This window comes from Nipponia nippon, unplaced genomic scaffold (assembly GCF_047370975.1).
Source record: "Nipponia nippon isolate SJK-2023a ecotype South Korea unplaced genomic scaffold, ASM4737097v1 scaffold_6, whole genome shotgun sequence".
NCBI lineage: Eukaryota > Metazoa > Chordata > Aves > Pelecaniformes > Threskiornithidae > Nipponia > Nipponia nippon.
In genome coordinates, this window is record NW_028262380.1 from 10,361,160 (window position 1) to 10,381,060 (window position 19,901).

At 41.7% G+C, this 19,901-nt stretch overlaps 1 protein-coding gene across 3 annotated transcripts in view; it reads left to right on the top strand.

The window, feature by feature from the left end:
- The first annotated feature begins 1,177 nt into the window (after positions 1-1,177).
- The window catches only part of FAM193A (family with sequence similarity 193 member A), an 84,904-nt gene continuing 66,180 nt past the window's right edge, over positions 1,178-19,901 (top strand). For 2 of the 3 annotated variants that reach the window (XM_087737839.1, XM_087737840.1), the window contains exon 1: positions 1,179-1,727. In XM_087737839.1, the coding sequence (XP_087593965.1) occupies positions 1,452-1,727 (276 nt within the window). In that variant the 5' untranslated portion in view covers positions 1,179-1,451. Of the gene's footprint in view, positions 1,728-19,901 lie in introns of all 3 variants that reach the window. The other variant, XR_015700083.1, reaches the window with a different exon arrangement.

A 19,901-nucleotide genomic window follows, 5' to 3' on the forward strand; every position in this document is an offset into this window, starting at 1 on the left:
ACAGCTTCAGCATGGATGGCAGCTTCTGCTGGAGCTGCCAACCTCTCATCAGGACACGCTGAAATTAGCACCTTCTTCCATTTCCCTCCCCAAACTCCTGAGCTGTCTTTTCCGTGACCTTTTCGGTGTGTACAGTCATCGGTGAATGGAAGGCAAATATGCCGGTGCCCCTGAGCTATACTCTAACCCACCATCACTACCACGCAACCCCATCAAAATTTTAATGCTGCAATGAGATTTTATACCGCCATAAGTTATCGCTAGGTTTAATGTGCTCGTATCTATTATTTTTACATCACGCCGGCCAGCCACGTCAAAACCCAGCGCTACAGCATTTCATCTTCCCTGGGCCCGCGCGTTGCGGAGAACAACCTGGGGAAACGCTGGCGACTGCGGTTTATAATCCGCGGGCAGGCGATGGTGGTAGGAGAAACAGTCCGGCTGTCGCCATTGATGGAGTTCAGCTACAGGAGAGCCTCCTTCGGCCTCACCCAGAGGCCGGCACCTCAGGAGTGAGGAGCCCCATGGCTGAGGCCCACTTGCCTCACGAGCAAAGGCCTCGGGGCTCTTCAAGGGGAGCGCAAGGCCCTCAGCCACCAGCCTGAGGGGTGTAACCGCCATTTTCAGCCTGCCCTGTGCAGGATTTGGGGAAGGCGGTGTTTGTGGGGGGTGAAGGCCCCACAAAGCCAGCGGCAGCGAGCAACACACGATGCCGAAGCGGTTGGCTGTCAAGGGGTTATGTTCTCTCAGAGAGGCGGGTGGGCTGCGGCCCCTTCCGCGGGGGGCAAGCCCCGCGGAAGGGGCCGCAGCCCACCCGCCTCTCTGAGGGAACGCAGCCCCTGTCGCCTCACCCCCCTCCCAGAGCGACCGGGAGCTTGCGGCCCCTTTAAGACGCGGGGGAGCGCATCACGTGGTGCTCGCCGGCTGCTGGGCGGAGGTGTAGTCCCTTGACCGGGGTGGCAACGTCGGCCGGCGGGGCTAACGGCGGCGGCGAGGACTACAACTCCCAGCGGCCACCGCGGGGACGGAGGAGCTCGCCGGCCGCGCCCAGGCGGGCCTCGCAGTGCACGCCGGGAGTTGTAGTCCGCAGTTCCCCTCAACGACGGGTTGCGGCGCCGCGCGGGAACTACGCATCCCAGCGTGCCCCGCGGGGCGGGTTCCCGTCAGCGCAAGGGGGAGCCCCCCGACGTAAAGGGGGATCACTTTCCCCTTGTGTCCGCCATATTGGACGGTAACTCTGGTCAGCGGCGCTGGGGCCGAGGGAGTCCCCGTTGCCGTGACAGTCGGTGCGCTCCGCTCTTCGGCGCCCGGGGTGGCCCGTGCCCCGGCCCTGCCCGTCCCCTCCGCTCCCGGGCGCTCCCGGCGGCCCTGCGCCCCTTCCCCTCCTCCTCCTTCTCCTCCTCCTCCTCCTCCCCCCCGCTCCCTCCTCCCTTGCCCGGGTGTCAGGCACGATGAGTCCGGCCGACGCCAAGCGCGGAGCCAAGCGGCGGAAGAACAAGCGGGGCGGAGGCCTCAGCAGCACCGGCGGGCCGGGACCCAGCGGCGGCGGCGGCGCCGGAGGCCTGGGCAAGGCCGGGGCGGCGGCGGGAGCGGCCCCTCTGCGGGCTGCGACCCAGGCGGCCGCCGCCTCGCCGAGCGCGGTGGGCGGCCTGCTGACAGCGCCGGCGACGGCCGCCGGCAACGGAGCCCTGGGCGGCGGCGGCGGGGCCGCGGCGGGACACGGCGAGGTGAGGGGGGGGGGGCCAGGGCGGGCGGCGGTGACATCCCGCTGCGGCGGGCCCGGCACACACCCACCCGGGCGGGCGGCGCTGGCAGCCGGGGCGGGGGGTGGGGAGCTGCCGCCGCGCCATCCGCCTTCTCCTCCTGCCCTTTTCGGCGGGTGCGGGCCCCGGGGCCTCGGCGGGGCGGGGGAAGGGAGCGCCGGGCCCCTGGCAGCGGCGGGGGGCCGCGGCGCTGCCCTGCTTGGCGGGGCGGTGGGGCTGGGCAGTGTCCCCGGCTCCCCACCCTTTGTGGGGGAAGGGCAGCGCAGGCTGCTCGGGGCCGCGGCGTCCCGGGGTTTCTCCTGAAATCCCGGCAGGAGGCAGCTCCGGGGCCGCCATCCTCGGGGGTCTTCGCACTCGGGCCCCACCTTAACGGAGGAGCTGTAAGAAATAGGCGGGCAGGCCTTGAAAAAGCAAAAATAGACCTTTGTGTGTATTTTTTTCCATTAATATTGGGGCCTTTTTTGCAGCAGACAACTTCGTTAAGCATAGGAGGTTCGTTGTAGCTTGGGCTGTGGTTTGCACTCTGGTGCCTCAGAATAATTTAGATCTGTTACATTATTTCATAATATGGTGAAATTTATTGGGAACAGATTATGTGGCTTAATTGGTCTTTTTTTTTTCCAGAAAAATTGCTCAAGGATTAGGCCTTTAGAAAGGTATTCTACTGGCTCAAGTGACAAAAGAGTAAATAAGTTTACTGCCCTTTCTCTCATAAAGGTTACCTCAAATTTTTTGTTATCTACACAAAGCTTACGTTTAGGTATCATATTATTTAGGTATCAGCATTTCCTGCTGACAGCATCTTCAGACTTCCATGTGTATGTCGTGCAGCCTGCTGCGTTTCCTCTCTCACTCTCATAAACTTGTTGTGCACGTGAGGGGGAAATAGAAGAAATGGCTTTTGTGATGTAGGGTGTCTGAAATACCATGGTGTAACAAATGGGAGTTTTTTTGTTCACCGTGTAATTTTGTGCCCATCTATTTTGCTAGTTTAACAAGCAATTTGATGATTGTAGATTAACTCCCCCCCCCCCCCCCCCCCTTAAAACTTGTCTTTTTGCACTCATACTTGGTGACCCAAAATCCACACTGCTTTAGATTAACCATTTCTGTACGTCTGTTCTAATCTGACACTTATTTCAGGCATAATTTCCTTTTGGGACAGTAGCCCTTACATGATTTAGATATCCAGAAGAATGATGTGCATGATGGCGAAGAGGTGTGCAAGTTTTTATTTGTAACTTTGCAAGTCATCACTAAACTCTGTTCTAGTTAAACCTCTAGCAGGAAGATGCATCTTGTTTTGTTTTACATCTCAGATTGCAAGGTCTTCCAGGCACAGGTTCCTAGGTATTGTTGGAATAAACACGATAATGCCAAGGGAAATAAAACAGGCAGCGGAGTGATATGCAGAATGGGACGTGGATGTGATTCAAATAACGAAGGCTCCACTATCCCTGATATTTTGATATGTTTTTATCTTGTGATTATGTGTAGTCTAGGACTTTGGTTCCAACCTAATCGCACTGTATCAGATCTTTTTCTGAAATTCATCTTAAAAGGGGAATGTTACTGCTAGTCTTCCTACTTCACGTTTCTTCTTTCTTTCAGACTAGGTAGTTCCTAATAAAATTTCTCAGTCTTCAGGAGTCTTCACTTGGAAAGCATAAGTCATATCTTCAAAATTAAATACAGTATTTCAGCACTAAATTTCTGGGAATATACTTCTGTATGTTACTTGTAATGATATATTATTCATGCTCTTATAACTATGCACAACGTGTTATTTTGAGTATATTTGTAACTTTGCCTTAATTGATCTTTTTTGCTTGTACTCTTAGGTGTGTATGCAATTTGTTAAATATTTCCATTTCACTTAACAGTGTGGTACAAGTGATTCTGAAGACTGATGGACAAACGGGGAATTAGGTTGGTTAAATAGATCAGTTAGTTAAGCTAGAATAAACCTGCAACATAGACCTTATTTACTCAAACAGTAAGCATATTAGAATTAGGTTTTGAGGATAGATAAATCCCTGTGCTCAGTTTCTGAAAGGTAAATGCTTATACTCTATAATACTCGTTTAAAGTTGGTGTTACTTCCTCCATACTGGCTTCAGTGACCTTTTTCTTGACATTTTCAATACCTTTCCAATGGTGGCAACATATGAAAATTGCCAGTAATTAAAAGTTAACTGATAATCTTGATTCAAAGATGAAAGCAAAGATGAAATTGTAAAGCATCATTACATGACTATTACTTACATGAAAATGCGATCTCCTTAATGGTTAATAATTTGCTAGTTAAGGGTACATGGTCAAAACAAGACTTCGTTCTTTGAGTGAAAGACTAGCATATGTTATTTCTGGACAAAGTTGAGAAAGAAAACTGTGTATTTTACATGACTGATCACTTCTAAATGAGGTGCAATATTTGTTTTGGCGGGCTAGACAGTAAGCAATGCACCGATAGCTGTAAAGTAGTAAACCCGAGTTGCTTTACTTTCATCTTACACAGACTATTGTAAAGTTCCCATTAGTGGGTAAGAGAAATCATCAACCAGGTCTCTGCTGGACAAACTGGAATGTTTAATCTCTGAAAATATATAAAATATAACACACACACACCCCCCAGCATTTCATATTTGCTGCACAGCATGTTTTCTACTTGTTAGCATGCTTTCTGTTTCCAGCTTTTGTCACTTCCCTGGTTTTAGGGCATCCATTCTGGATGTGGTGGGAACGTCCTTCTGCTAATGTTCTATTAGATGCTTCTTCCAAAACTTGTCTAAAATATAGGGTGAAACAAGATGTTTAAGGAATCACCCTATGTGTGCTTTGTGTTCTTGTGTGTCAGTAGTTGTTCAGAATGAGGTATACTTTCAACATGCTTTATAAAACAGGTTGAACAGAGTTTTACAACATCTATATTTATGGTTGAAACTAAAAGCACATGTGCCAGTATTGAAATTCTAGCTAAGCCTGTTAGAGCTAACAAATATATTTTAATTGAGGTTTTTATACATCTTATCTGGAGGTTTTTTTTTTTAAGACTGTAGGCTAAATTCTCCATCAGAGTACATGCTAAGTCTTGTTCTGGGATGCAAGTGGGCATTCCTAATGGAATCTTCCTGGAAGCTACGTTGCCCCATGCACATGCTTTATAGCATCCGAATTCATCCTCTCTAGCGCTGTCAGATGTTTTAGAATGATAGTGAAATTAAGGATGCTTTGGCAGTGTTTCAGTGCAAGGGAGTATCTCAGGTTTGGAAACCTGTAACTGTGTCGACTTTAACTGGAATTGGAAACAAAGTCATTTAGTTGTGTGGTGCTGCTGCAGGACTTCCCTAGCAGTTACGTTTTTTTCCTTACAGAACTGTTTACAGCAATGTTATGGAGCGAAGAGTCAAGTATCCAATAAATAACAGTAATTTGTAACTAGAAAATAAAATAAATATTTTGAAGTTTAATGTATATATTTAAAGAAATAGATCTTGCTTCCTGTGTCTGTTGTTTGGTGTTTGTTTTTTTTTTTTTTTAAATTCAGTAATGCATTGCATCAGGCCAGCATAATTTGATCCTATAAATTTTTGACTGACGGTTGGATTATTGATGCTGTGAGATGCATTTGATTATCTTTATCAAACACTGCATAACTCATAGATATATCAGTTTAGTAAAATTGGCTGTTCCTTAATATGTTCAGGTACTTTGGAGTGAAGAGTTGTATGTCAGTGGCTGATCAGCTACAGTAGTAGTTTGTTACAAGATCAGTCAGGCCTGTATTATTAAGGGGGATAATTGAGTAGCCATTTTACAATTCTCTCACTTGCATTTTTCAAAATATTGTTTATCTGTCAAGTGTAGTAATGTATTAAATCATCTTACATTTGAGAGCTGTCTGTTCTAGAATTTTCATGAAATATTTCACTGGACTATTCCTTTCTTATGAGATACTGCTTTTTAAATAGGTATTCTATACATAGCAGACCATACATTACCACCTTTTAGACCAATTTTTCCAGCAGTTTTGTGGTTCCTTGCATTTTACTGATATCTGTGCTTGATTTGTTGTTTGAGACTTTCCCTTTTCTCTCTTTCCCCTTCATGATACAAACATTCAAAAGAAATAGTATACAAAAGAGGAGCTTTGTCAGAAACTCAGAAGTTCAGCAAACAGCTAGCTTTTGTACTTTTATGTAAGGCTCCTCCCCTCCAAAAGCAAACTTATTATGGCCAATTTTTGTCAAGGCTCAGGTAAACTAGATAAATTCCAATAAATAGAATAGTACTGTAACTTCTACTCTTCAGGCTGAGAAAGCAGTAGTTCTAAACACTCATAACACTCAATGAAAAATAAGTCTTTTTGACAGTCTGGTAGCACAGTTGTTCCTCTGACTAAATGCAGTTCAATTTTTTTTTTTTTTTTAAATAGGCATGCAGTCCCTGCACTGAAGAGCTTATGCTCTGCTTGTTTTTGTTTTTGTTTTTTTTTAATAAAAGGAGATGTAACAGAATGAGATGAAACTATTAGAATTGGGTTTAGGTGGTATGGCTGAGTTAACTTGCTAATATAGAAAGAGAATCTATTGTGACTTAAATGAATCTAACTAGAACACTTCAGACTTTAAAACAAGCTTAATGGTTGCATAACATTCACATTAATAGCACTTTTTTAGCTTCTTCCCATGATCAGTTATGGCATTTTTCAGCTAATAGATCTGAGACCACAGGCACATGTATTAGTGGTTCATTCAGATCTTGGAATACTGCTCCTGGGAAGTGTGTGCCTGTGTGTACTCATGACCTTGACGTATATCCAATCCCCGAGCACTCCATTTCTCCCCCACCTCCTGCACCTGCTGTATCATGGTCAATGGATAATGAGAATAATCGGTTGTGAATTGTTAAATGAAACATGTGGAAAGTGTGTCCAAAAAAATGGCATCTGGTTCAGCAGTGTCTAATCTGTACTAGCTAAGTATCCTCCTATGGCTTTGTTATGAGACACTTGATTCTGGGTGTGAAGGCAAAGGATTTTTTTTTTTTTTCTTGCTGTATTGGTTGCACAATGGTTGAGAGAGATTGAGAGAGAGAAACCTTTTACTCTAAAAACCATAGTGACTCCCTTCCCCTCCAAACTTTTGTTTTCCTGACTGTGAAAATGAAACCTTGTTGATTTAATTTGGAACTAGTTTAATATGAAAAGTTAGTTCTGAAATAGGTGCATATTGATGAGAATATTCAGAGTTCTTGTCCTGCAATTTTTTTTTTTTTGATCCCAAACAAGCTTCATTTAGGTATTTAATATCACATTCTTTTCTTGGTTATGGCATTTATCCTTTTGTAGTGGTATCCCATTTTGAGGGGAGCCCTCAGGTCCTTTCTCCTTTACAGTCTCTGTAAGGAAGGGATTCAGGCTTACTCTCTTTTCCTTGCCTGGTAGGGAGAGCCAAGTGGATGTGGAAATTCAATTTGGTGGTGTTTGGTGCGTACGAGAATAATGTTTAGTCCCTGACGTATGTGTGGTGAGGGTGGTCCTTAACAAATACAGGTCTGCTGAAGATATGTTGTGGAGAAGTTATTAGGAGAAATAACTGGGAAATAAACTTGCTTTGCTTAGGATGTACAGGGCTTCATGGATTTGCTAGGCAATGTTCCAGGTTTATATGGATCTGGGTAATCAAAGAAGATTTAATATTTGTTGGGTCTCCTTCGCTGGTGGGAAAGGAGGTCATATATCCTCTTTTATTAAGGTAATGAAAACAGTTCCTACATTTTCCTTTCCTGTGGTAACTTTTTTAGTTTCATAGCGACTGAGGTAGCTTTGGACTGCTCTGTTTTGAGAAATAGATTTCCATATGTGAAATTTTCCTAGGATAATTAAAACAAAAGGAAAAATTTGAGTTAAATGAATAGAAGAATGCTGCAGTTCAGTTCTCTTTCTCTGCTAATATCTTAATCTATATGTTCCAAATTTCTTGTGCTGCAAATGAAGACTTCAACTGGGAAATGACATTTATGATGCGGCTCTTTAATATTATTATGGGAACTGCCCAAATTGAGGCCTGTCTGAGAATGCAATGAAATAAATATGCCATTATTTTTTTGACATGAGAATTACTTAATTTTATATTGTAAAAATTCAAGGCAGCCTATGATATTATTGACCTTCACCTCCTAGCTGTGTGAGGAAACACACCAGAAATAGTATTAAAGATAGGTCCGAGCAACATAGTAATTTTCCTGAAGTATATATTTTCTTTTTTTATGTCTTTTCTATATAGTTTCTTTTTTTTTTTTTATTTAGAATGTACAACTGCTTTAGTGGTGCAGAAGTTAGTCTGAGCACTATTTTACGAAGTGGATTTTAGGGGAAAAATTAATGGGGTTGCCTGAGAGCCTGTTTGAGGCTGTTGAACTGAAGTTGTTCATGTTGGACCAGTGATAGTGCTGGAGAAAACCTTTCTTGGAGTGTGAACGTTAACCATGTTCTTAAATAATCAACTTACCTTCTGTTGCACAAGCCACAAATGTAGTTCTCTCCATCTCAAAATTCCTAGTAATGATAGAACATGCTCAGGCATCTGAGAGGGAGGCGCTCCTGTTCTGCATCACTCTGTAGAGTGGCCATCTCTCTCCACTCTTTGTTAAAGGAAGCCTTGAAGGACTTTGGTATAAGCAGAGTGCCCAAAGTGGGATAGTATGGAAAATCTCTGTAGGAAGCCGTGCTTAGCCTCTACTTGCTTATTCAGTTATGGCTTCTTCCTTTTCTTAAAAAAAAAAAAAAAAAAGAAAAAAAAAAAAAGCTGGAGCTCAAAAAGGGTTGAGAGGACGGACCCCCTAGGTCATTTCCTAAAACTGAAAGGGGAGGTTTGCTCATTTACAGGGAGGAAACAAAAGCTTGACTCCACTGTGCATTTCTCCAAATAAAAGCTCTGTGTACTTCTGTGACATATTGCTATGCGTAGTCTCTTCTCAAGCCTAGAGAAATGAAACAGAATAGGTTGCAGATGCCTCCGTAGTGTTACTTATGGCGGAATGTCACAAAGTTAAGTTCTCATGCACAGTAGATCTTTACAATCGTCCTCCTTTAACGCATTGATCTGTTGAACTGACTTGTAGTAACTTTGTCAAGTGTTTGCTTCTGAAGGAACTTCAAAAACGTGAGACCATCACCATCCAGGTAAATAGCTAAATCTTTACAGGGTTACAAAAGTCATTATTTTGAAGTCCAGAGCTTTGGACTGCCTTGATCTAGAGCAGACTTGTCAGCCATGGCATCTGGCCTTTAGGGCTTCTCTTATGTTCTCATCTTCTACTCATCTTAGAACGTGGCTGTGGGAGGTGAATTGCTGGTGGTGCAGGAGGAGCCAGGAGCCCTGCGCCACAATGAGCAGCGAGGACTAATTTCTGGGAGTGTACATGGATGGCAGTTGCTCTTACAAAAAGCTGCTGGATTTTTTTTTTTTTCCACTGTTTTGGCAGCAGTTCAGTGGTCTGTGTTGAGTTGCGAACAGATGGAGGATGTGATCAGCTGTCGGGGCAGTGTTTGCTGCTCTAAATAGCTGTTCCTTGTCTTCTCCAGGGAAGGGTAGTAGGCTGGATAGAAGTGTCCGGCTGACAGCCTGGGGGACTTCACTGTTCCAGATCTAAATTTTCAGATGCCTATCTTTATTCTTCTAGATATTAATTATGCCTACACTATCAAAAGTGTTAGTTGAGTCATGGCTTGCGTGGCAATGTCAGCTTTGCTCACTTTGATCCATAAGTCAGTTGTTGCTCTTTTTGGAAATAACCGCTTCTCTGCTTAAAAATTAAAGCAAAACCAAACAGTGTAGAGAACTGGGCAGTGGTTGGTCTATGTCCCAAATTTGTGAATATGCTGAAGAGGTAAGCTTTCTAAAGATTGTCTATAAATACATGCATCACCAGCATATAAAACTCTAGTGATTGATATCTGTTTATTAAATATTATGTGATTGATATGTTAGTGATAGTAATTAAATCCAGTAGTTGTCCTATGAAAATGTAAAGGGCTCCATGGGCCCATAACTATATCTGTAGTTTTCCGAATTAAGAATGTAAACACTGGCAACTTAAGTCTATGCTAAGGCTTTTAGTACTTAGACTTCTGTGGACAACAGAGAAATACTTGAGAGGTGTTTTAGTGTAGTTTTCTTTTTCCCTCCCCCTTAAGGTCTCACTCACCTATTTTAGGAAATCTGCAAGCATCGCAGAAGTAACCGCTGAGATTATTCTCCAAAGAGGGTATTGGAGAGTAAAGGGTAGAGTAGTAGGCATGTTCTTCTACAGCATCAGAAGCTGAAGGAGGTTTACAGTAATGGGAATCTCATTTAGTTATAACACTCAGAAAGTTATTGGGAAGGGGGGGAAATGCATATGGCATAACACATATGGCCTGTGTGTTAGGACCATCTATCTCCTGAGCCAGCTTTCATCTAAAATTGGTCATCTCAGATAGTATAGGATCTGGATTCATGGTAGTTATCTGCCTCTCAGGTGGACTTGGCACAGCCGTGTGCTAGCATGGCTGTCTAGGTTCCGCCAGAGGTGGTGCATAGTAACTCAGAGTTAGTGTTCAGCCATGTCCATCAAATGTTTGTTCTGTGCCGCCACCGACTATTTAGGAGCTGTAAACCTGGATATTGACCAACTAGACTGAAGTCTGAACGAGACCCGGAAACAGCATCTCGATATACTTTGTATGTAGCAAAATATTGCTTTCTCAGGGACTGGTCTTTTTTGGTCTACTTTTGTTCTCCCCATCTGTCAGAAGAAACAGGTGGCTGTTACAGATCTGGTAAGTTAAGAGAAGTCTGTGGTTAGTGAATGAGGATGGGGTCTTTGGAAGGACAGAATAAGACTAAAATGGCTTTATCATTCCCCTTGGATGATGTAGGAGAAGAGTTAATGTGGATAAGGAGAGAAAGAGCTGTAAAAGAGCAAACATTATTGATGTTACATGAAATATGCTTAGCCTTTTGAAATGGGAAGTGAGTTCATGAAAGAAAGACTCTTGAACGTATTAACTGAGCATGGCATTATGTAACCAATTTTTTTTTTTTTTAAACTTGACTAATAAGTTTTGGTCATGTCCTTCATAGGTTTTTAGTGACATCTAAAATAAACTTAATTATCTCAGCATTGTAAGGTGAGGGAAAGAAAAGAAGGCTGTCAATTGAATCCTGCTTCTGGAAGAAGTCTATTAATGCAACCCATGACTCTTTAAAATCTATTTATTTCTTTATTAGGCCATATCTCATTGTGTGTAGTGCTGAAATTTGTTGGAAACTGTATTAAATGTAATGTGCACGTAATGTTCTGCAAAGTGCTATAAGGCTCTACCTTGACTCCTGTTCTGCTTTAAGCCTTGTGCTGTCAGACTGCATCAATGACAGCTCCTTACAGACAAAAGAAGTGGCTTTAGGCAGGGGTGCCGGACTTGAATGCGCTCTGCCACCGCTTCTTCTCTTTGAGGCTTTTTTCAAAGAGGGAGAACTAGTGCAAACAGCTGTATGTTGATGTGGTTGGAGACAGTGCACTAACTGTGGGCACGGCAAACTTTTATATTTCTCCTGTATTTTGGGACTAAAGTAATTTTGCTTTTAAACTAAGATGATTTTTTTTTGAAAGCCAAAGCTTATTTTCTGGGGTTTGTTTGTTTGTTTTTGCTTTTTTTTTCCCCCTATGTGCAGAAACAGTAGCTGTAGCTCTCAGAGCAGAACTCTTCCAAAGCTAGGAAGGTGGTGCTACCATGGAATTGTATACAAGGGTAGTTCAGCTGTTTTCAAATATTAAGTGGTTTTTTTGCCATTGATCTAGGTGCAACAAACTAACAGTGGGATTTCAAAATACCTTGAGTTAACGTGCTTTCATAGGCAGACTTTGGTTAGTTTCTGAATATTACAAGAAGTTACGGAACCTCTTTCAAATTCTGTAACCATGTTAAACCCAATGGTTGACTATTTCAAACTTGTTGTAGGGAGTATTTCACAAAGATGGATGTGAGGCTCTGAATTTGGATAACACTAATGTTGACGCAAGCCCAGAGACACTTTCGTGGACAGATGCGTGAGTGAGAATGTGGGTGTGCATGCTCATACATGTGTGTGCATGTATCCAAGCTTTTTAAAACATGGCATTTTTGAATGTGGATTAATAATGTTGCTATGTAAGTGTAGGCATGAAGTAAATACTTTGTATGTGTGCATGTATGGTTTTTTTGGATTAGGAGAACACGTACATATGTGTTAGGGCTGCTGATGGGCACCGAAGTGCCTGAGTACATGTTCAAAGGTTCTTTGCCACACTGGGTCTCATAGTGAAACCAGTCATTGGGAACAGAAGAGTTTGCCTTAAAAAGCAGTTCCGAGCCACAGTGCAGTTTTGCCAGCCTTTAGTGTTTAGTTGGTGTGGAGTTAATGACCAAAAGATTTCTTAATTGCCATAATGCTTCCAGGCTGCTTATCTTCAATAAGCTGCTGCCACAACAGATGGTAAGTTAGTGGTTTAGCTGAGGTTCACTAGAAGTTTTTCACCACTTTATTTTAATGGCCATAACTTATCTATGCGGCTGTAGAGAATGTGTAGTTGAAATCCAGATCTTCACTGGAATAGACTTCAGATGAATTAAGGTTTTATTTTGTCACTCAGCAAGAGATAGAACACTCCTTTACTGTCAGAAGAAACTTTGCAGTTTTATCTGTGTGATCATCTTTATTTTATCTTTACTTCTTTTTCCTGGCTACTCCCAAGATTCATCTCCACTATACTGTCATTCTCCGCTTCTTTTCAGGGAGTCTGCAGGGAATTGTACCGGTGTCTGCTGTGATTTGAGACAGCTTGCAGCAGCAGCCTGAAGCTGACTGGATTTTTCTTTGTTAGTGTCATAACTGGCTAAGAATCTGAACCACAGGAATAAAAGTGGACAAAATTAAACTTCCATAATTTTCAGATATACATTGCTTTAAAAAAAGATTCTTATGCTTTCAATGGAAAAAAAAATAACAATGATTTTTTTCTGTCCTGAAAACAGGCTACCATACTTGTACAGTATTCTCCACTAGCTATAAATTTGAAACCTTATGTAGGAGGAGGAGGAACTTTGTACTGAGGAACATTGCATAGTAACTAAGTTAAATATTAATTATTATTTAATGTTTTCGGAAGTGCTGTCATTGGTGACCTAGCTTACTGCTTTCAGAATTATGGGGAAATCATGACACTTAATCATGCATACTTTGAATATTATTTAGAGTGCTTCTTGCATTTTTTTTTAAATTTGATGGCTGTATCTTATGTCTTCATAATAAGAAAGAAGAGGAATATTATTTTGTCAATTTTTAAAGTCATTCTGAGTCTATGTTTTCATTTTTAATCAGGTGAAAAATCTAGTGGTCATGTAAGGTTTAGGGGATTGTTCTGGTCCCCAGGAATTTGTTAAAACATTACTAGTAATGGCCTGTGGGAATTTATTCCTTAAGTACAAGTAGAGCTTTCAAATAGAAGTCTGAATGTGTGCTTGCCTTTGTGGCTTTGACTAAGGACATAGAAATGAGTATTTATCTAAATGTGAAGCCAGTTCTGAAACTAACTGAAGTCAGCAGATTGCAGCTAATGATGTTACCTGTTAGTGAGATTGGCTCGTCCTCTCAGTCAATCAGGTATTTCTGACGATTTGACAGCTAAGCTGCAGAGGTCTGTGGTAGTCCCTGTCTATTTTCTGTTAAAGCCTAGAGGATCCTAACCAGCGTTAGACCTCCCTTATACTGAAGACACTAAAAAAAAATAAAACCTGTTAAAGAAAGTTACTCCCAGACCTGTAAATAATTACAATAATACTGAGAAAGTCGACATCCCTATCTTTAGCTTTTTCCATGAAGTCTTGGCTTGGCGAAATGGCTGATACATAGTGTGCAATGTTACAATATGAAGATACTTGCTCAATGAGGTATTGCGCTAATACTAAAAAATCATTCCCAAATAATTGTATTTTTACACTTTAATTGTTTTCCCAACTTAGGGATGAATTATTCTGATGAGAAAAGAATTTTCTATGGTTTCTTTGTGACTCATGTATTTCCTTTTTTTTTTTTTAATAGCAGGAAGTTAGTCTTCACTGTTTTATTTTGCTTGTATTGTCCTATCTCTGACACTTCTGCCACAAATATATTCTTTTGTATAGTTTACTTGAGTAATTTAAGTTTTCGAAGTTACATGCAAAGGGTTTTTTTTTAGTGTTTGTATTAACTCATGATCAGCAAAAAAAAGTGGATGCAATGGAGTCTCCCTTTGTTGATGCTTTTAAGGTTTTGTATTTATGACTACTAAATTTTTAGTGTCCTTGTCTTAATCTTTTTCACCAAAACAGGTATTTTGTAGGGGGGCTGTCTATGACATGAGAGAGTTTGGATAAGTATAGGAATAATGTATTAATAAGTGTTAGTACGTGGTCAGGGAGGTGTTACATCTGATGATTATTTCTTTTGTAGGTGTCTCCGCTTAGCGGGGTTTACTGGGGTTTAGTGGAGCACGAATCCCTTTTGTTAAACCATGAGAGGATCACTGAAAGAAGATGTCTTTCTGGTACCTGTTGCATCTGCCCCTCCAATATGTTGTTGTGATTCTACAGTTCCTCTTAAGCAAAATTTCATTGACATGAGTGAACAGGGAGGACGACTGTGGTTCCTCTTTCTGGAGAGCCAGCCCTCTTTGTGGTCAGACATCCTGATCTAGTTGGCCTTCTTGAAAGGAAATTAGATTAGATAGGCTTACAACTCCACTGTAACGCCAGAAAATAGGGGTGGGGAAGGCATAAAGGATGGCTATGTGTCCCACTGCTAGCATGTGGATTTATCCTTCTAATTAGGCTGTCTTTTTTTCCGTCTTCCTAATCACACTTTTACTGCCTGTACATTCATGACGGAGAGCGTGCGTTTGGGAAACTCGAGCAGGCACTGAGCGGGCAGGCAGGCCGAGCGCAGTGGAGTCTCGGGAGTGGGGCAGCTACCAGGGAAGGTGGGCTTGGGGGCCCCCCTGGTTTTTCCCTTTGTGAATTGTCTTGGGTAGACTCTGCTGATCACAGAGCTTTTTATCTTCTTTTAAAATATTAATGAACTACAGTATTGGTAATTATCTACCTTGATACATATTAAAAGGTGGGTGATTTGTCTGAAAAATACAATTCATTTTCTTTAACATTGTTTTTTTTGTTTTGAACTTTTTCTTGGTTTTTTGGGGGGGGATTTGTTTTTTTTCTTTTTCTTTTTTTTTTTTTTTTTTTTGTAATTGCACTCTAGGAAGCAGACATATATCCAAGCAACCATCTTTTAGAGTACTGCTCATAACCATGCTAATTTAATGATGCTTGCTTTACCTTTTAAATCTCATGCTAGCCAAGTAGCCAGGCTTGCTGCTTGTCTGAAATAGCTGCTTACTGTGTGCAAAAATGCTTTGCTACAATCTTACTGAAACACCTATCTGTAATTTCCTTCTGTTACAAAGGTATCCTTGCTGAATAGGCCATGGTTCCTGGGTGTGGGTTTGGGGATTTTTCCTTTTAAAGAGCCCATTAGAACGTGATGTTTTATTCTTGTGAAGGTACTTGTTTACTGTGACAGAATTACCCCTCAACTTCCTTTTTTGTAATTAAAACTCATTAGACTCTCAATTATTCTAAGCATGTGCACTGGCTCTCAGGTAATTCTTTGGTTCTTTCTGTACTTTTCAACTATCTCCTTAAGTTTGATACCAGAGCTGAATGTAATATTCCAGACTCTCTTATCAGTGCTATAAAATCTTGACTTCAAGTTTCATTCCAGCCTTGTTTTTATCTCATTCATTTATCCATCTTCTGGCCAGTGGAGACAGCACTGATTATACTCCCGTCACTTCTTTGTCTAACCTGCCCTTAAAGTGACCTTGTTGAGGGAGACTGCACAACCTCACCAAGCAGCCTATCTTTGTCCTTAAATACTTTGCTGTGAATTTTCTATTGCATAGAAATCTCCCTTGCTTCAATTCAAACATGTTATTGCTTGTTCTGTTTGCTGTGGATACAGAGAACTGACGCTTCCTACCCTCAGTATTCTGATCAGTGAGCTTGGTGTCCCCAGTTCTTTCAGCCTTTCCTGGCAGGTAATATTGTCTGTGTCTGGTAGTTGTTCTCTTGTGGGTTTTCTACAGCTGTTCCTGTCTGGCTTGAAGACCTGTGTTCAGAATGAGCTGCAGTTGTCCCTCTGAGACTTACTGGAGCAGTATTAGGTGGAAGGATTATGTCATGTGTCACATAAGCTATACATCCCAAGGTAGCATTAGCTTTTTTCCAACAGTCTGACCTTGTTGACTCCTCTTTTGCATGTACTCACCTATGCCTATTTGAAAATCCATGGTAGTTCTATTAAGATCTTGCTTTTTAGTTTGGCTATGAGAAAGTCTCAGTAGTTAAGACTGTCACAAACATTAATCAAGTAAGTCATGGCATTTATTGTTTCTCCCCTGTGTAACTCTGTCATGGAAGAAAGTTGTACTGGTTTGATAGGGCTCGTTTTCGACAAAACCAAGGTGTCTGTTCCTCCTCTCCATGTCATCTAAGTGCTTAAAAAGACTTGTTTGAATATATTTAACTAACTTTTCTGGGAACTGAAGACAAGCCAATATCATTCCTCAGGTGTTTCTGCCCTTCACCATCCCTTTTCTCTCCCTCTGTTTTTGGTTTTGGGGTTTGGTTTTGTTGGGTTTTTTTTTGGGGGGGGGAGGGGTGAGGTGGTTTATTTGCTTTAAAGAAAGGGTTTATGTAGTTCACGTTTTTTTAAGCTTCTGATATCTCAGGCATCCTCCATGAGTTTTCAAAGATAGGATTATTGATTTTGAGATGGCTCAGAGGATTTCTTGAGAAACTTGGTTGAATGTTATCAGATGTAGCCAACTTGGGAAAAAATGTAAGTATGGCTATTTCCAATAATAGACCGACTCTGGGTTGGTATTTTTACCCATTTATTTGTGCTAATTGTGCTAGTCACCTGCTTGTAGTTGATGTCTTTAGTGAGGACTTGTTCTTCACTAATATGTTTTCCCTCTTCATTCAGTAATGGACAAATTCTCTTATTGGTGGTAGTGTACTGATAGAATTTCTTAGTAGCCTCAAGCTGTTTTGTGAGAATTATTTCATTTTGTGCCTTTAGCCTTTTCGATTTGTCCCCTGTATTCTCTTGCCATTGTTATGCTTGTTATTCCCTTTCTGTGTGCTTTTTTTGAGTCATTATTCTCTTGCTATGTTTTCTATTCTCTTGCTGTGCTTGGTTTTCTTGAATTTGTTTGTATCTATTGTGTCATTTGAGAATTAGCTCTTCCCTCCCTTAGACTTGCCTTCTGAGAGCTCTTATTTAGTGGTGTTAAATCTGTCTGTTGCGGTTCTTCCTTTCCCTCTTCAGTAACCATTGACTTGACGGTTCACTTCCAACGAAACTGTCTCTCATTGTCTACTGTCAACCACTTCTTTCTTGCTGGCTACAGCTAAAGAAAGAGTCTAGTTGCTTTCTATGTTTTAAAAAAGTAAGTTCCTTGAACTCTTGCTGGAGTTCTGCTATATTCCATTCCCAGTAGGTGCTTAGGTTCTTAGTATCTCCTTGTAACAAGAAGCCCTATGCTTTTCTTCACTCTTGTACCTGCTCAGAAAAGGTATCATTTGTCTGTCCACCATTTTTGGTGGTCTGTAGTAAGCTTGCACCTTGATAGCACTCATGTGCTTTCCTCCTTTTATTGTTTGTAGACTTCCAAGATACCTCTCTCTGTGATGCTTAACATCCTTTAGATATAGAGCGTAATGCTCCTGAGCACTTAGATTTGTTTGTTTTGGTTGTTTGTTTTGTGTTTTCTATGAACTGACTGTATCTTCTTTCTGTTAGTGTTCCAGCTGGGAATGGACTCTTATGGAGTAGATCGTAGTCTTGATCACATTCCCAGAATTCTAGCTCCTCTTCTTATGCTTCATACATTAGTATGTGTACCTCTAAGACTGACGGATTGGTTGCTTGTTTCTTATGAACTTTGTGTGAGTAATTACTTGTTCTTACTTTTAGGCTCTTGTTCAGGTTGCCCTGGTATATCATCTTTGGACTTCTGATGTTTTCCTCGTGATCCTAGTGTAAAATATTCTTCACTCAAGTTAAAGCAGGAAGAGCTTCTTTTGTGTGTTAATTCCTTGAAATCTTCTACATTCTCACCTACCAGCACGTGGAACCTCATCGCACGATCAGAGAAGCCAAAGCTGTCCTCTGATAGCATTTTCAAACACATGGGGTTGTCTGCAGGATGAGTTTGTTCCTGACAGTGTTAGGATATGGAGGGCTGATTGGGAGCTTCTTATTCAGTCTTGGTCATTGTTAGCAGCATAGCTAGTACCCATGTGGATATGCAGCCATAAACAGGAGTTGGTGTGATGAATGAACATTGAAGGGCTTACTGTGACACCTTCAAGGTGGTGTACATCTGCCTATTGGTTAGACCTGATATATGTGATTTCTGCTCCTCTTAGGAGTTGCTCCAGACAACCACTTTTGTTTTCTTGGGTCTGAAGGAGGCAGAGAACAACTGGAGCAGTATGCAGCCCTAGGTGGGGCCAGCAGACAGCTTGTTCTCTATGGCTCTTTCTCTGATACAGCTATTTAGCTGCCTTTGGCTGTCTCTTCATAGGTCGCCTTAAAGATATCACCATCACAGATGTCTCAGCTCAGCTGCCTCCTGCTGCTCCTTAATGCCTTGCCCCCCAAAACCCACACCCAAACCCCCAAAACCACTTTCTAAGACAATCTGTAATGAAGAGTTTACTGGACTGGATGTTTTCCTTGTGATCTTCCTCAGTATAGGAAATACAAGCAACTGTTCCTACAAATCCAGTCCAGGACTTGGGTTTGCTCACTATCTGGCTATAATCCTTGCATCTTTGGGTCAGGGAACATTTGAGATGAGAGTTTTGGAGATGCCGCTTTCCTTTTCGTTCTAGTTATGTACGTTGGGATCATGGTTGGCTTCCTCCTGTTAGCACCCCTGCTTTTTGGAGAGGGGTGAATAGACTCCTCTAGACGCTCTGATCTCTGCTTCTTAAGTTGCAGCAGTAAATCAGATGCTTGGGTCAAAGGACTTCAAGCTTTACATATTTCCTCAGTTAATTCAGTAAATTTCTGGTCCCTCCCATGGTGGTAGTTGAAGCACACCATGTGTTATGTTTCAGTAGTGTATTTCATGTGGCTATAAGAAATTTAATACGTGATGTGATGTATGAGTGGACATCTAGAGCTGGGCAGTTTGGGGATAATGAAGTGCAAGGTAATCTGCTACGGATATTAGCTTAACTCATGGTTTTACTAACTTTGTAGTGGTTTCTTAGAAACATAACCTTTGAATGCAGTTCTGATGTTAAAGCTTATTTGCTGCAGCTTCACCCATAATTTTGCTGATTGCTCTTAAGCCTAGCTGTTAAACTAGGACTCTGCTTCTTATTGATGCTGATTTTTGCAGAATTGAAGGGGCTTGGAACTGGAGAATTATTTCTCTGCCTTGTATTGTCTGTGCCATGACAGAGTACAGCGTATGCAATTTGCCTGACAGTTCTGTTTCTCTGTTATGGGAAAAACATGGCTAGTTTTAGAACTTGTATTTGGTGGATCCTTCTGAAAATGCCCTCTCCCATGCAAGGCTTTACTTAATATTTTAGGGCATTTTGCTGTCAAGAGTGAGTATGTTTAACCCTTTACAGGTTACCAGGTGAGGTCATTTTCTTGTAACATAATTCCTGGAGTAGAGCATCTACAGTTGTATCATTAAGCTACATAGTCAAGTAATTAATTCCTAAATGTTGTCTTATGCATCTTAAACTTGCCTGTAGATAAATGCTTCTTAGTGTTCTTAGGGAAAGTGCTGGCACGTTTTGGGGTTTTTTTGTTTTGCATAATCCTATTAATTTTACATATTTCTGTTCAGGATTGAAGTACAAACAACAGATTAAATCGCTAACAACTGTCTACTAGGAAAAAAATGTATATGCATGGTTGTTACCTGTCAGGGCTAGTTGAGAGAATTTTGGGGCGTTTTAAGTACCTGCTCAGAACACTTTTG